The 16,393-nt window shown below is 40.0% G+C and overlaps 1 protein-coding gene across 2 annotated transcripts in view; it reads left to right on the forward strand.

The window, feature by feature from the left end:
- Positions 1–16,393, forward strand: part of LOC141004883 (BMP/retinoic acid-inducible neural-specific protein 3-like) — a 39,717-nt gene that overhangs the window by 10,793 nt on the left and 12,531 nt on the right. The window contains exons 2-5 of one of the 2 annotated variants that reach the window (XM_073476576.1): positions 5,417–5,607; positions 7,888–8,078; positions 14,066–14,171; positions 14,410–14,646. In XM_073476576.1, the coding sequence (XP_073332677.1) occupies positions 5,417–5,607; positions 7,888–8,078; positions 14,066–14,171; positions 14,410–14,646 (725 nt within the window). Of the gene's footprint in view, positions 1–5,416; positions 5,608–7,887; positions 8,079–11,543; positions 11,600–14,065; positions 14,172–14,409; positions 14,647–16,393 lie in introns of those variants that run through there. The other variant, XM_073476577.1, reaches the window with a different exon arrangement.

Here is a 16,393-nt window from a genome sequence, read left to right on the forward strand (position 1 = left end):
CAGCAAAAAGGTCAGCGGGTACCACATATCCATTTAACATCATTATGTTTGCTGCACACACACTGCCTACGGTTTCTGCTTAATATTGTGTGAATCAGTGTCTTGTTTCGCGATTATATGACGGGAATTGAAATCGATGCGCGTTGCAAATCTTTGCCACCAGCTTGCTCGAACTTTTGTGAGCAGCAGTTTGGATTCTGGGGGATTTACACTTTGTATCATTCAAACATCTGGGTGTTCGAGCTTTCCTCATTACTCCTGGTTTAATGTGATATATACCCTTTCAAAAGGCCACACTCTCTCCATCCATCATGAGCAGCCAAGGTTGTTCAACCCGTTCTGATTACAGCAGTCAAGCTTGTGTTTTGGAGAAAGAAAAGTGCAGCATTTGAGTGATAGAACAGCGCAGTTCACGTGAATTCACCGAACGTTTATTTACCGTCACGTAATGAAATGTTACAAAAATAATCCCTCAGTCAAGACAATTACTCAGGTGCATTTCTACATGGCTGCTTCGTGATTCTGATGTTCAAAGTGATTCTTTTGTCGCTCTCTAAAAAGCATCAGGATGTAGCCCGTCAAAAAACCTTTCTTTTTAAAATGAACAGTGTGCTCTGTAAAAAGGCAGACGGCTCTTTGAGGAACATTTTTTCCCGTTACTTTCTTCTCATATAAGCGTGATTATGTGAGTAAATTGGGGGCAGAGCCAGGCGGATTGCAAAAATTGGCACCACACTCCTGCAGCCTCCCCGAGAAATTTCAAAGTAATCACGCCCGATCTGTTATAATTACAGCTGTGATATCTGTCTGTGACTTCATAACTGTCTCTTTATACATTCATTGCCATGCAGATCTGTGACGGTGGGAGAGCGCTCACGAAAATAAATACAATCACGCCCAAGGCCTAATAATCAGAGTCGTACTTTTTTTTTTAACATCAAAGATGGTTATGGTCTTCAAACAGCGTCTTGATTTTGCAAGTACATATTTAATTAGTCCTAGTTATAGACTTTTAAATAGGTTAACTCTCTGTAGGTGGGTTTTCTTATGTGTGTCTGTTTAGATAGTTTTCATTTTGATTTAAAATTAATACCAACCCACACATAAATAATCTCTCTTTATTTGAGTTATTCTTACTTTCTCTGACTGTTTGTGAAACAATGGATGAGCCCTGCTGCTCTGATGATTACATGTTTGAGTTCTATGAGTGAACACTTCCTTTGCTAACAAATGAGTTAATGAACAAACGTTTTGTTTCTTTACATATTGAAAAGTACTTCATTTGGGAAATCAAATAAACCAAAAAACATTTGGACTGTAACAAGCAGATTCAAAAAAAGCATAAATTTGTTTCTGAAAATCAGAAAGTAAAAGAACAAGATACAGATGGCATACTTCATGTGAGCAAAATCTGTGGAGTTCTCTTCTTCTCCATTCCTCAGAGGTCGTGGCCTTTCTCTTATGTGCCTGTGGGCCACACTGAATCAGAAGTGAATCAAAATGCTAAAGAATGTTCAAATTGTACAAAACTGGAAGCTGCATTTAATGTTTCTAACAGCAGGTATGATAAAGATGTAGTACCAAAATATATTTGTAAATGAACCCAAAATTATGATTATTATTAGATTAGATCTACTCATCTACTGCTTCCTTTAGTAGTGTTATTTTTCAGCACAGCATGTATAATGTAGAACACCTGAACTTGCTTTCAACTCTTAAGAATTTTAACATGAAACACGTGTGCTAAATAAGCAGCAATCAAAATCATATGAGAACAAAACACAGTATACACATCATGACTTCAGTGATCACTACCTTGGAAACATGGGTGGATCCAGCGGCCGAGGCAACAGGGGAAATCCGCACTAGCTGAAATCTTGATTAGACCTTAAAGTTCTGCTATTTGCCTCAGTGCACATCGTTGACTGAATTTTTGAAAGAATGTATGTTGATGTCTGGCACCTGAATTTGTGCTCACCCCAAGTTGACTTGCTGTTAGGGAGGTTTTGTGGTTATTAACCTGCATAAAAAGTTTCCAGTATACGATAAAATGTCCAATAGTCAAAAGTAAAGTACGCCCCCCCCTCATGGCCTCTGCTTTAGAAAACCCCTATAGATCATTCCCTGCTTGGAAATGGTTGTAGACAACATCTCAACAAAAGGTCATTGTAGATGTTATTGAGCCTGATTGTATCACGTTCCAATTTTCTGATCACGTTAAGGAGCTCTCATCTATGTTGACTTCAAAGTTAAAAATGAGTAGTACTGTAATTGACAAACCAACCCCATGGTGAAAAAATGCCCAAAAAATCAGATTCTGATCTATATATATTGTTGTTAATATATATGACATCATATTTTACAGCCTTTGTGCTCAAAGCAAAAGTTACAGATTTGGAATTCTGGGCTGAATGCTCAGTTCTGAGAGCATATTTTCTGTAAAGCAAGCTGTTTTGACCTTGCATTTTTGATCTTGTGCTGCCTTAGTCATATGGAGTTTGGCCGTTGGTTCTTTTATCCAATTTGTTATGACAGCAGGTTAGCAGTGGTCAGAGTACAGCTTGTAGCCGTGCCTGCTCGGGGCAAGTGAAAGCACTTTCATCGAAATTAGTCAAATTTTTCTTTGGGAGACACAGACCTAAACAAGCTGGCGTTGCAGCTTACTGGGTGTTTGTGCAGGCAGGTACTGGCACCTGTGTGTGTTTGCAGGTTTGTATCCATGGACACATGGTTGGGGTTATCTGTTAGGAAATAATGGACAGAGCATTCGCAAGGTGAATTATTATATGTATATATCACTTCAAAGGTTAAACAGTTTCCGAGGTTCACATCCCCTTACTTTTACTGTAGTGCCACCTGCAGTTCATGAGTTTGACATTAGTTAGTAACCGTAGTTGACAAACATAAAGCATGGTGCCCTTAAGCCTCAGCAGAGCTACAGACTCAGTTTTGTTTTGGGGCCCTGACAGGACTTTCAGTGGTTGGCCATTTTCTTCGGTGGATCGTCATTATTCCCAGTTTTTGCAGTGTGTCCTGCAACATTGGCAGCAGTCAGCCCACATTGACGGTTTTCCAGCCAAATGAGCATGTTGAATCTGTGGCAGAGCCAGTCGGCGAGATAATTCGCTCTGAATTGCTGTTCAGCTAAGCAAGAGAAGAGAAATGTGAAAAGGAAGAGGAATCACCTTGACCCAGTCACTGTGATTTCACCCATTTAGTGCAGTTTCTCCTCATTTTTTGCAATTTGCTCATTTTTATCAGACATAGTCTTGATTAGAAATGACTATATTAGGGAAAGTGGTGTGAATATGCTGCTTTATCATAACAACAGTTTGTATCCGCTGTCTTCCGGTTTCCCCTTTTTGAATTGCGAATACGGACGGCCGTCACGTGGAGGTATGTAGAGGTATTTCCTCTCACGCAGGTGCAGAACTTACAAGCAAGTTGGCTGTCAGCTGTAGACTTTGTGGTGTGTTCAAGTGCAGCTTTTTAGCAAGACACAGGTGTCGTGAGACGACGTGACAGTTGGCTTTCCTCGCCGCTCGTTCTTTGATGTTGCTTTCATGTGTCTGGGCTCTCACAGTCACCAGTGTGTAATATCTCAACTCTTAACATTTCATGTCAGAGCTCACAGCTCAGCTTCTAAGTGGAAGTTGCTGATTTAGTTTTATCTTTGGTTTTGCTCCGTTGGTGATTAACTTCGCACTCATGAGGCTTCTGCAAAGCTTTACAGTCATTAGTGTCTCAGATCAAAACCGAAATGATGAAATGAGTTACTTTCTGCAATCAACCTTACTCATAGTGCCTGTACTAGAAGGCTGCTGATGATTTTCTATTCCAGTTCCAGCTGCCATACATGACATTATGTTGACATTATGATATTATGTTCTTTCTGAAAGAAATACTATTCCGTTTGAATTCCAATGATATATCTGGTTCTGAATAATATACACTGAAGGTAGGGGATGTTTTTCACTTTTTCAGCAAACTAAAATGTATTATATTGAGATTCTAAAACAGTAATTCAGCTTATCAGTCTGATATGACTTGTTTGACTTTGCAGAGCTATTCAGATGAAGGATGGCATGCGCACCTCTGTTCAAAAAAACACAATGTTCTCAGCCTAAAATCTGCACTGTTTTGCCAAATGTCAGACAAATGAAACACACACACTTGTAAGCCTGCTTTTTAATTCATAGGATGCTCTCTCTGTTATGCTGAGTGCAGAACTGCGGGTCGAGGAGTCTACCAAAGCATCTGTGAAGGACGCTTCGCATGGAAATGTTCCATTAAACACATTTAAGTCTTTGGTAGTAGAATAACTTTGTAAAGGCTGTGAGTCAAAGCACTGCCAAATGCGGTATCAGTTCAAAGAGTTGTGCCTTTGGGCAAATGTTCTACAACAATACCTGAGAATGCCTGCAGAGTGCCAGGTTGTTCTTTGTTGATTGAACATCCTTTGGCTCTTCGAGTTTTGCTCCACTTCAGCTTACCATGCTGCCTTTGACATATCTGTTTTTTTTCTTTCCTTTCCTTCCTGTACATTATGTGTTAGCTTTTTACATGAAAAAAGAAAGTCACAGGAGCTCAAAGGCTGTAAGAGGGAGATAGGAGGGAAGAAAGTCCTGCCTGAACAGCATTCAAAGTTTTATTAAAATTCTGCACCTTTCCTGCTGCCTGGACTCACGTCATTGCGTATTGTGCGTTGTGTTATCATCTTAAAGCGGCCCGAATACAAACATATCCAGAGATATTATAATCAGTGAGGCGTTAGTATTCATATAAACACAGCTTATAAGCTGCACTCATGGTTGAGGTCAGTGATTTTCTTTATTAGAGGCACCACCACTTGTTTCTCTCTCATTACTGAATACGTCCTCTATTTGAACAGTATGGCCACCTTGTACTTGATTCATTTCAATGTATATCTCTGTCATGATGGGGCTATTAAGGAAAACATCTGTTAGCTGTGTAGAAGGAGCACGCATCCATCCCAGGTGACAATCTAGGTTTTGTCTGGATTTTTTTTTTGTGTGTTTTTTTTTTTGTTGTTGCTCGCTTTCTCTCCTTTCCTCATTCTCTCTCTCTCTCTCCATCAATTCACTCTCACTCTGGTTCAGACAGTGTCGGCATGGTCGAGGGATTTCTCACATTGCAAAAGCACAGAGGGACATAATGAATTAAATTTGCTGCTCTCTCTTTTTTCCCTCTCTGTCTCGCTGCTCTTGTCATTATTCCAGTTACATCCTCTGCTTTAGGCAAATTATGCACCTATATAATGTTGCTGTATTTTAATAATCAGATTAATTGACTAATCATTCCAATTATCCTGTACCACATTCTTGACTGAACGCCACTGTTAAAACAGTGTATACTTACATTGTTGTGCTCTTGTTTTTCCTATGAATTCCTGCAGGGAGTTTGGGAGATGGAAGGTGAACAACCTGGCTGTGGAAAGGAGAGACTTCTTGGAGTCTCCGTTACCTCTGACTCCTGAGTTCATCAGGAACATTCGACTCCTGGGCCGCAGGCCCACCACCCAGATGATCACTGACAATCTGATCAGGAAATATGGGACTCACTTCCTGTTGTCAGCCACACTGGGAGGTAAACACAAACAGAGAAGATGTTTGACTGCAGGTTGATTACATTGTTAAGATATTAGAGTGGCACACATTAACCCTTATACAGTAACTAATTAAACCTTTTGAATACATTGGACTAGAGACTCCATCATGTTTGTTCCGTAAGCCGCTCACCCTTTTAGTTTTTCACTTCAAGCTATGCAACCTCGCTCAGCAAGTGTGCAATTTCCATTAACAGAGGACACACGTTCAGAAATCAGAGTAATCTCTGGAACAATGGGTTTTTGATTTCAAACAGATGTAGACAAAAGCAGTCTTTTCTTTTTCAGCAAGCAACAGTCCATTTTGCTGTATAAAATGGTCACCAGTGCTGGCAGATTTTACGATTTATTCTGTGAGTTGGTTGAAATCTCTCTCTGGTTGATTCTGTATTATTTCAACTGATCTGATTGAAGATGAGAACCCTGCAAAAAAAGGCTACGCTGATGATGATCATGCTGACTCATTTCAGCAATAATGTAAAAAAAAAGTGATTAGATATCAAATCAAATCAATTTTGTTTAAATAGGCCAAAATCACAATCACATTGCCTCAGTGGGCTTTACAATCTGTACAGTGAACGACATCCTCTGTCCTTACACCCTCGATTCAAGTGAGGAAAAACTGGCCATATTGAGAAAAAAAAAGATGGAAGAAACCTCAGGGAGAGCCACAGAGGAGGGATCCCTCTCCCAGGATGGACAGACATGCAATTGTTGCGCATGTACAGAACAGAACAACAAAATCACAGTTTACAAATTGCATTGACAGAATATCTGATGCAGGTAATGATATAGGTAAAGTCAACATGCTCACCGCCTGGTGAGTAATGTAAATGAAAGTACTCCAGTGTAGAGCTAATTAGCCCAAGTGTTATTTTACAGTAATATGAGGAAAAATGTGCTTTTAGGAATGAGGCTTTAGTAAAATATGCAATTTGTGTTGATAAAAGCTTTTAGAATTTTGCTCTGACAGGAATTGCATATGAAAAACAAAATAACTCAGTCACAGTAAGTAACTGAATAACACATCACAACAAAATAATATTCCAGTGGCAGCACAGAATCACTCTTCAGAGATTTATGTTTACATGTAAAAGCCTGTGTACTGTGACTCCCAATCACAGTTACTCCATTTTTAGTTTTTCTGCAGTGTGATGAATGGACACGCATTAATGGTCCTCTGAGTGAAGAAAAAAAGAAGAAAAAAAAAATAATTCAAGATGCCGGAGAGGCCCGGGCAGGTCTTGCAAAGCAGATTTACTTTTACAGAGCAACACTTGTCAATTACTTTAGACCTGACTCGTAGCTTAGAAAAGGTCGCTGTTGTGAGTGGCTGTATGTAATGCAGCCCTACTAGCTGCCTGAGCTGATGCAGCCCCTCACTCTGGCTCTCAGCCAGCACTTAGTGGTATGAAGAGAGGAGAATGAGGAGTTTGCATTGGATTGTTGCCAGAGATATGCCTCTGTGGTTCTGAATGGATTGCCTCTGTGTTCAGAAACATATGGACTTAGTGAAATTAATAAATAGATTGTGATATTAAGAGGGTGCCCTTCAGCAGCGGAGGAAGAAAGGCAGTGGGCAGAAAAATGGCCCTGAAGCATTAACGCTGCATTATGATGAGGAATATGATGTGCAGTGTCTTGGGGACTCTCAAGCAGCAACGAGAGTGTGCTGCACCATGGCCCCTAGACTTGTGAATTGCTGATTGCTATGATCAGTGGCTACTGATACAGGCTGACATTGTTAATCCTAACTGTGGTCAAGTGTCTTTGTGCTTCAGAGACCCCTGTATGGCTGTTTCTGTGCCCTCAACCCCCAAGTATTTAGTGAATGTGTCTCTCCTGGAGCAGAGCAGGTGGCAAAATGTTGAATTGGTTAATTGGATTAATGTAAAACAAAAGAGCTTTTATCTGCCATGAAAACAGTGGCAAATGCAGGCACTCAAAGTTAATTAACAGAGAATCCAAGAGAAAAGAACAGACACTAGTTGGCACAATTTTTGATGAAGTGATTTGAGGGAAGTGCGATGCATAAACACCTCGGCATGAGTGCTTAGCACCACAGATAGAGGCACCAAACACCAAAAAAATCACTTAAACACTTAAGATATTACCTCTTTGATTTTATGTCTGAGAAGCGTACCTCAGCCTTCAAGAAGCTTAAAGTGGGATTACACTCAGAAGCCCTTAATGGCAATAGATAATGTGCACACCCTACCCCTTTAATTATTTCTATTAATAATTGTTATGTCTCTGTGCAGGAGAAGAGGCCTTAACGATATTTGTGGACAAGAGGAAACTGAGTAAGAAAGCAGAAGTGAGCGATTACTCGGGTAACTCCTCCACTGTGACTCTGGAAGCTCTGCACCAGCTGGCTGCCTCCTACTTCATTGACAGGGAGAGCACTCTGCGCAAGCTGCACCACATCCAGATCGCCTCCACTGCCATCAAGGTAACGCCCTCGTATCTCTATTGTTGAATCCTTGAGGCACATTGTCAGACAAGTGCACTGATAGTCAAATATGTCATCCTTCTTCAGTCAGTATCATATTAGATAACAATAAGCCGTCTATCCTATTTCTTTGGCAACCTTTGTTGTCGCTTTTCCTACAGTATCTGTAAAACAACATGTCTGAAACCGTTTCCCTGTGTTTGCATTCTAACTTTGTAAATTATGTTGTGTAGCCAAGACTAAGCTAAGCGAAAATCATATAAAAAACTGAAACAAAAGTGTTTTCTTCAGCAGCAGAGAGCTCTGCTAAGACTTGAATCACTTACACTAGACCTTGCTCTCCCTTCTCTTCCCTTTTTTTTGTTCCTTTGTTATAAAGCATCAGACTGGCTTTGATTGTAAACATTGAGTTTGCCCAAAATCACAGTACATGATTTCAGGATTTTAGGTTTTAAGGTTTACCTCTTACTGCCATCTGGAGCTGCTATAAAATGGGATGCTGCCCAGAGAAGCTTCTTGTAAAAGCCCTTCTTTGAGTGAAAGCAAAGCATGTTTACCAAAATTGGAAGTGATATGATATCATCTCCTTCACTAACTTTATCCCATTTCAGTGAGAAACTTTCCAACACATGATGTCTTAGGCATTTTCAAATGTGTAAATGAGAGTTCACCAGGAACTATTTGGATATAATGACAGCATTGAAACATTCAAGGGACTTTTATTGTTTTTGTCTCAGACAACAGAATTACATTGCAAATACAATATGCAAAAAGAAGTCCTGTCGATATGAGTCATGAGTCTACGGGGAATGGTAATTTTAAATTTGTGCTGGTGTCTATACTAAATAAGCATGTTCTCGTACCCAATCAGTACGTTTAGTTTCAATTTTCTGTTTCTCTCTTGTCACAACACTGCAAAAACTCAATCTTACTCAGTACATTTGTCTAATTTCTACACAAACGATCTCATTACACTTAATATAAGATATAATAGCCTAGAAATTATAATTTCAGTGTGCTAAACAGGACTTAATTTTACTAGAGGCAGATATATTTATTTATTACAAGTAAGAAACACCATGTTTTCCTTGTTATTCACTTATTTTTCATTTTTTTTCCAGTGTGCGCTTATGCTCTGGTTAGGTTTTCTCACAAAAAAATTACTTGATTAAGGTGAGGAAAACATCATGATTGGTCTCAATAAGCTGTTTTGGTCGTCAGGATCATGAATGGTGATGGTCAAACTTCCTGTGAAAAATAGCCAAAGACAAAATAAGGCTAGAAATATCCTCAAACGTCCTTAAAAATACGTATCCACTGCTGTGACTTGAACAGCGGTCGGCAATTTGGCAGCCTTGTTGGCTGTAATAACACCGCCTCCGTCCCTCCACCTCCTGATGTGAAAGTCGTATGCAGTAATGTGAACGGGATTATGCCCTGTTATTTAAACATGTCAACCTTGGACGTATCTGTGGTAAACATTATATCCCGGTGAGTGGGCTGGTCTGGAGAGTATGGTTTGTAAGCAGGGGCAACTCTGTAGCACCATAATACTTAATTTATAATGGTATATTGTTACACAGTTTACCTTTCTGAAAATATCACAGTAGATTTGAATGTTGCACCATAATTCAACTTTGATTAATTGCTCAGCTCACATTCAGAGATAATAAGAACATTACATATAAAAGTTCTGCATATATTCATCATATAACAAGATAGAAAGTCAAACAAATTAGAGATGTACCGGTAAGTTAAATACCATGACAGAATACTGTGCTAAATGAATATAGAGTCTCTAAATAAATAGGTACGTTTAAAAATATGTAAACTCATTTCCCACTTGATCTCTTCATACCCGTTAATCTCTATGTAAAGTGCGCACACTGTTCATTAGAAACAATCACAGATTCCAATTTAAACCTCAAGTTTAAATTTGTCTGCCGCTTCCAAGTGTCATTTGCAAATTAAAAAACTGCGTCTCTAAAAGTCATACATGTAGTTTTGGGTTTGATTTCCTGTTATAACACAATGATTGATGGTGAAGTGGAAAATGATGCTTTTTATCAGCCTGCCCGCAATGAGATATGATCTTGAGCCGCCGCGAGCACATCGAGGCTGGAGGAAGCTCTGTGATGTGCACATATGGTGAGGGGAAGATAAATGAATCTTGTGAAACACAGCTCGTGACAGGTTTCTGCCTCCGGTTGTCACCTTCAGGTAGCGTGGGGTTAATAGGGCTGTGGAGAGGCGGATGACCCTCCTTTCTGCCTTTTTTATTCCTCTGAACACAGTGGTAGTCGGCTTGTGAAGTGTGGCTTTCTCTGCTATAGCAGAACATGAATCAGGCTCCCTGCACTTATATCAAAGCTCTGTCCTCGCACTACATTGTGTTCAGGGAGGGCTGGGTATTTCTTTTGCAGCTAAGGTGGGCACATCAGAGGTGCAGAGGCAGATGCTTTTGTATGTTTCATTTCTTGGGAATTAGGGTTTTTCTGTAGCTACAGAAAGGAAGAGAGTGTGCTTTCATGCTCCAAAGGCAGTCAGCGGGCGTAACTGACAGGTAGGAAGTGGAAAGAGGAGAGACTCACCTCCATCACTGGTAGAAAGTGAGTCAAAGGAGTGACACATTCTTCCACACATGTGCATCATTTGCCACAGGGCGTTGACCCACGCAGCAGTGGAACAGATACAACTCCTCTGCATGAATTTGTAATCGAATGACTTGAGGAATGAATGAAAAAGGGCTGGCAAGGCAAGGCCCCCCTGCTGTCTGCATGCAAAGGGGAAATTGAAGCTCATTTTGGAGGAAAAGCTTGTTACTGTTGTGGTGTGCTGGGGGTTGGGTGTGGAAATTTGGACTCTTTTAAAAAAGCCACGGTGCAAAGCAGAGTCTATGATCATATCAGCTCGTTTCTACAATGAATAATGACTGAAGTTGCTCAAGAGCGTCAGGGATCATTTTTGTTACATTTAAGAATTTTCCTAGACCTGATGGCGATATCCCCGATTGACTCAGGCCATATTTGCCATGCTGTCGGCGTGTTCATCAATGCGTGCTGACGGACTTGGGAGGACGAAACTGCAGGGATGTCTGGCTTCATATTTTCATCTTGTGGACAGCCTCACGGTTGTATAGTGTTCTCATTATGGGAGAGAAATAGTTTTTTGTGTTCCCTGACTCAATCGATTGTTGTGTGGACTATCACAGGGTAGATAGACGGCTAACTCGATCATCTATGATCACAGTCAAGACAAACTTCATTTTTACAGCATTTTTCTGGCATAAGGGCACCAAATGGAGACATGAAAAAAGTAGTTTCAGACTACTGAGCAATATATTTTAGACAGAAAAACACAGACTTGGTAAATCAAGTATCCACATACTGACACACATAAACCATGAATAATGGCTCAAAGCTGCACTGAACATTGAATCAAAGGAATATGTGACGTGATAATAACCAGCTCGTCTTATATTTCAGTCTTATCAAACTTCGGCAAATAAGAATGAATATAACGTGAGTAATACTTTAAAACATTACCTTTGTACCCGAATACCGGAAATCCGGGATCATTCGTGTTTATTCGTGTTACATGCAGGAGTATTTATTAGTCCCAAACAGCCAGCTTAGTTTACCCGACATTAGCTGTAAGCTAGCAAGCAGCAGCACGTATAAAGGGTATGTGTGTCTGTGTGCTTGAATCCAGTTCAACCTCGCACTTAACTCAGCACTCACCAGCCACAGACTCCGGTTCTCCCTCTTCTTTTACTCCCTCTCCTCTCTGTGACGTTACGTTCATAAAGTAAAGTACATTTCCACTCCAGCTCCGGTTGGTTGTCAACATTAGAGTACATGAACACCCAACCATGGCAGTCATCTCTGTGGATCACTGCTGCAGTCAGGTTGTTAAACAGGATTGAAGATAAATCTACCTTTTATTCCCAAGTTAAAAAGTAAGAATCCGATGTGACTTTGGGTGTTTATTCCCCCAAAAGGGCTGGATCTGCAGCCAGCTCGCCCCGTCCCAACCCCCTGCTCCGCCAGGCACCCCCCACACAACACTTGGTCTTTTGTTTTGATTTGAGAGACCCCATAGCGGCAAAAATTACGTATTGCGCATTCAATGACATCCTCAATGTTTCTTAAGAAAATGTATTAAAACTCAAGATTATTGCTAGCAGCCCACACAACAGAATTTTAAGATTGTTGATTGGACATTTCTTATCACTGTGTTTTAGTTAACGTCTACCTTATTTTGTAAATATACAAAGACAAGCTTGTACCTTTGAGAATTTCATTTGAAAAGACTATTGTAGTAATTATTCACTTGACAATTTCATTCCCATTTAGTCCTTGCGCCAAAAGGCAGCAACCTAACAACAAAACGTTTGTTAAAAGTGAAATGACTATTAACTAAAGTTTGATTAACTAACCATCATTTAAAATGGTAAATTGAAAGCGTTGGCGCAAATCTTTGCCTGCAGTCACTGTGTTAACTGTAACAACTGTATAGCATGCAGTATGTCTGACAGTGTGCGTACTGCTCTCTAGTGGCCAAAAATCTTTCAAAGCATCCAAGTTAAAGTTGGAGCACATCTCAGCTCCTCTGGCAGACTATTTCAAGAACCATGAACATACATTGTAAACATTTGTGTGCCAGGCTGCATTAAAGGTTTGCTGTTATTCAGAAATTCGCTATAGAATAATGATGCTCTGTATGGCAATGATCAAAGCCTTCCTCTTCCTATGCTTCTCTTCCTCCCACTCTGCTGTTTGAATGAGTCAGTGAAATACCTTAAGCACCTGAACTTTAGTTCACATCATGAAAATATACCAATGAAAGACAAAAAAAACTCCAACAGCGCACCAGCCTTCGCTTCATTCCCTCATATAGCCATGTGTCAAGATACAGGTGGCCAATAATGTCCTATTAAGTATTTTTAATATACCAGAATGCATCTACAGTGAATAGCAGCTGCTATGTGAAGCGGAAATTGAATACTCTGCTCATCAGTCAATGTTTTGCCATATGGCATATCATATGGCATATCAAATAATTCCTTATATGGATTCAATATTCATGTGGTGTGAAACCCAGCATTGTATCTCATTTCCTCACATTCATATCAGGATTAAAATCCCTCATGAGGGAAACAAGGGATTTATAATGTGATATAAATATTATAGTCGAAGAATTGCAATGAAATTATCTTCATTTTCCTTTTCCCATTCAGAGAGGATATTTATTCTTCCGCTCACAAACCCCTTTCTTCTGGATTAGGCTTTTGATTTAAGAGCCTCACACTGGGTTTTCACTTCCCTGCAGCTCCGGCCTCAATATGAGTTCCCAAGCCCTTCAGCCCTCTATGATTGTGTTACTGATCGACTGACCCTCATTGTCTCGCCTCATCCATCTGTCACTTTACACCAACTGTCCTCTGACAAGCCTGACCAGGACAAATCGCCAAACAAAATATGGTGTCCCCGAACCACAAAGAGAGAAAAATGAGAATCCGTTACATGCTCCCTGCCGTGCCACAGCAAGAAAAAGGAGAGTGCTGAAATAAGAGCTCTTCTTGCAAATGAAGTGAAAAAGGATGCTTTGCTGGAGCTGCTTTGTGGCAAAGGTCAATCGAAACATCTTCAATCAGTGACTGGACCGAAAAAAAGAAACGTTTTAGCATTCTAGCAGAAAAATGAGTGCAGCAAAGTACTCTTACAGCAATTTAGAAGACTCTAAATGAGCTTACCCCACTTTCTTTCTGTTTCTTTCACATTCACAAGTACAATCGATTATGTAGAAACTACTTTAACAGAACAGAGACAGGCTTTTATGTTACACAAGGCACATTTAATTGGCTTCCCTCTAATTTTATATCTGTAATTCAGAAGTACCCTTCAAGTAGATTTTTTTTTGTGTGTGTTCTAAAATGGATGCTTCAGAGAATTTATATATGAGTTTTTTTATTTGTTGTTGCCCAGGTGACAGAAACCCGAACAGGACCTCTCGGATGCAGTAACTATGACAACCTTGACTCTGTTAGCTCTGTGCTGGTGCAGAGCCCTGAAAATAAAGTCCAGCTGCAAGGTTTGTCTGATTTTAACTAATTTTACTATGATTGTCATGTTATGTTGTTTGAAGATCAAACATTCTCTTTAAAAGGCATATGCCAAGGGATAAAAAAAACAACACACAAATATACAGTTTTATAGTTTTTATTAAGTAAGTTATAAGCTCAGCCAGCCTGATATTGCCACCACACTTTCACTGTCACTCCCAGAGTTTACAGTTTGATGACGGTACTAAACCCAGCTTCATTTTACAGGCTTGCAGGTGATCCTTCCGGACTACTTGAGAGAAAGTTTTGTGCAGGCTGCTCTCAGCTACATAGCCTGCAATGGAGAGGGTGAATTTGGCTGCAAGGACAATGACTGCTGGTGCAACTGTGACCCCAAGTTCCCTGAGTGCAACTGCCCTTATATGGACATCCAAGCCATGGAGGAGAGCCTGGAGAGGATCACAGAAACGTGGGATATCTTCTATAAAGAGTTTGAGGAATCAGGTAACAAAGCCCTGTGGAAAATAATGAATTCTCTCTTCCTTTTCACATTGCATACCTCATCTTAATGCAGGAAAATCAAACTTTAAGAACATAAATCATTCATATGAGAGGGAGTTGGGGTGAATTCCAGTGTTTTATCTGCATCGTTAAATCTGACTGAGGATCCTATATGTATGTCCCTCCCTTTTCTATGATTTATAGGTGAACTATAATAGCTGGTTGTGAATCCTGGGCCCCGGCACACTATCTGCATAAAGCAAATTAACAAGGCGACAGCACCGGGTTAAAAAAAAATCAACAGCTTTCGGCTCAGGTAGTTTACAATATGTCGGGAGCAGATTAATCAGCTATAAAACCCATTTATTGCGAGTCCGGCTTTTCATATCACCGGGGAAACAGAGTTTGAGTGGAAGCTCCTAGCATAATGTTTGGTTATTATTGCTGTGCTCAGTCACCCTGCCTTGGTGATTATTACTCAGGTGAAATCAAAATGGATGTCTTTTTTTTCCACTCCTCAGATTTGGCTCAAATATCCCTAAGTGCAATTACTTTCAAAGTTTATGTTTTAATAGCTGGGTGTGAAGTGAGGGCAGGAGTGTGCTCAGAATGCCGACACGCACAATTGTCATAAATGTGTCCTTCAGTAAGGGATATACAGATCTCTACTGCGCTGTTTTATCAGCAGAGGAAGAGGCCAGGACAAACTACTGATGGAAATGGAGGTAATACTTCTCCCTAGAACCACTACTGTTGTTAACCTGGAAACAAAATTGTGATAAAAAAGGACAAAACAGAATCAGAAAAGTTACCTGTTGTTTAAGGCAGGAGCCTTATTGTTACCACAGTCTGTAAAGTATAGTTAGTAAGTGGTGTTTGCATTCAGAATAAACATAATTTACTTACTTATTTCATGTCACTGACTGTAACAACTAGCGGACGGAACCACTGTGACGTCACCCACAGGTTTCTGAACAGCCAGAATTAAGCTCAAAGTCTGCCTATTGAAACACGCCCAACTAGCTGAAAACTATCAAGCTAGTTAAGGCTAAAAAGCTATCTGTGTTCACACATAAAGAGAAGCAAATTATGCCATATTTTACAGCTGGTTTCTTTGCCCTAAAAAGCCAGTACCTTAAAAAAAAAACTAAAAAAAAACTCTATGCTCTCAACTCCGGGTGTTTATTCTCCAAGAAGCTCTCGGCTCTGCCCACGGCTGTTTCACAGCTGTCTGCCAATTAACACAAACAGGGTCGCTCCCTGGCATCTGTCCCTCCACTGTTCATACAATTAATCACACAACAGGCCACATCATTGTCCAATGATTGCTTTAAAAAAGTTCCAACAAACAGCTCACAGCTAGCTGTCACTCAAAGCAGCCATGCCTGTAATTGTGCATATAAAGTTGGGCATTTTTACATGCTGTCTTATGTGAATTGATGCTTTTGGAGCCAGTCTCAACCGGCCACTCTGGGTACTGCAGCATTTGGTACTTCTGCATTGGCTTAATTTTTTTAGCCCTGGAGGATACCGCTAGTTTTATGTATATTGATATACAGTATATAGTGGCCAATATAGTGATAAAGTGAAGATGATCAGTGTAAAAAAAGTTATCATATTTTTCAAAATATTATATTTTTTTAAAACTCATGTAGAGATATCTACAAAACACATACAAATAAAATAGGTCGGTGTAAATTAGTGCATAAAGGAGGTTCACCTTTCAGCGGAAAAATATGATGATCACGAT

The sequence above is a fragment of the Pagrus major genome, chromosome 11 (assembly GCF_040436345.1).
Source record: "Pagrus major chromosome 11, Pma_NU_1.0".
Taxonomy (NCBI): Eukaryota; Metazoa; Chordata; class Actinopteri; order Spariformes; family Sparidae; genus Pagrus; species Pagrus major.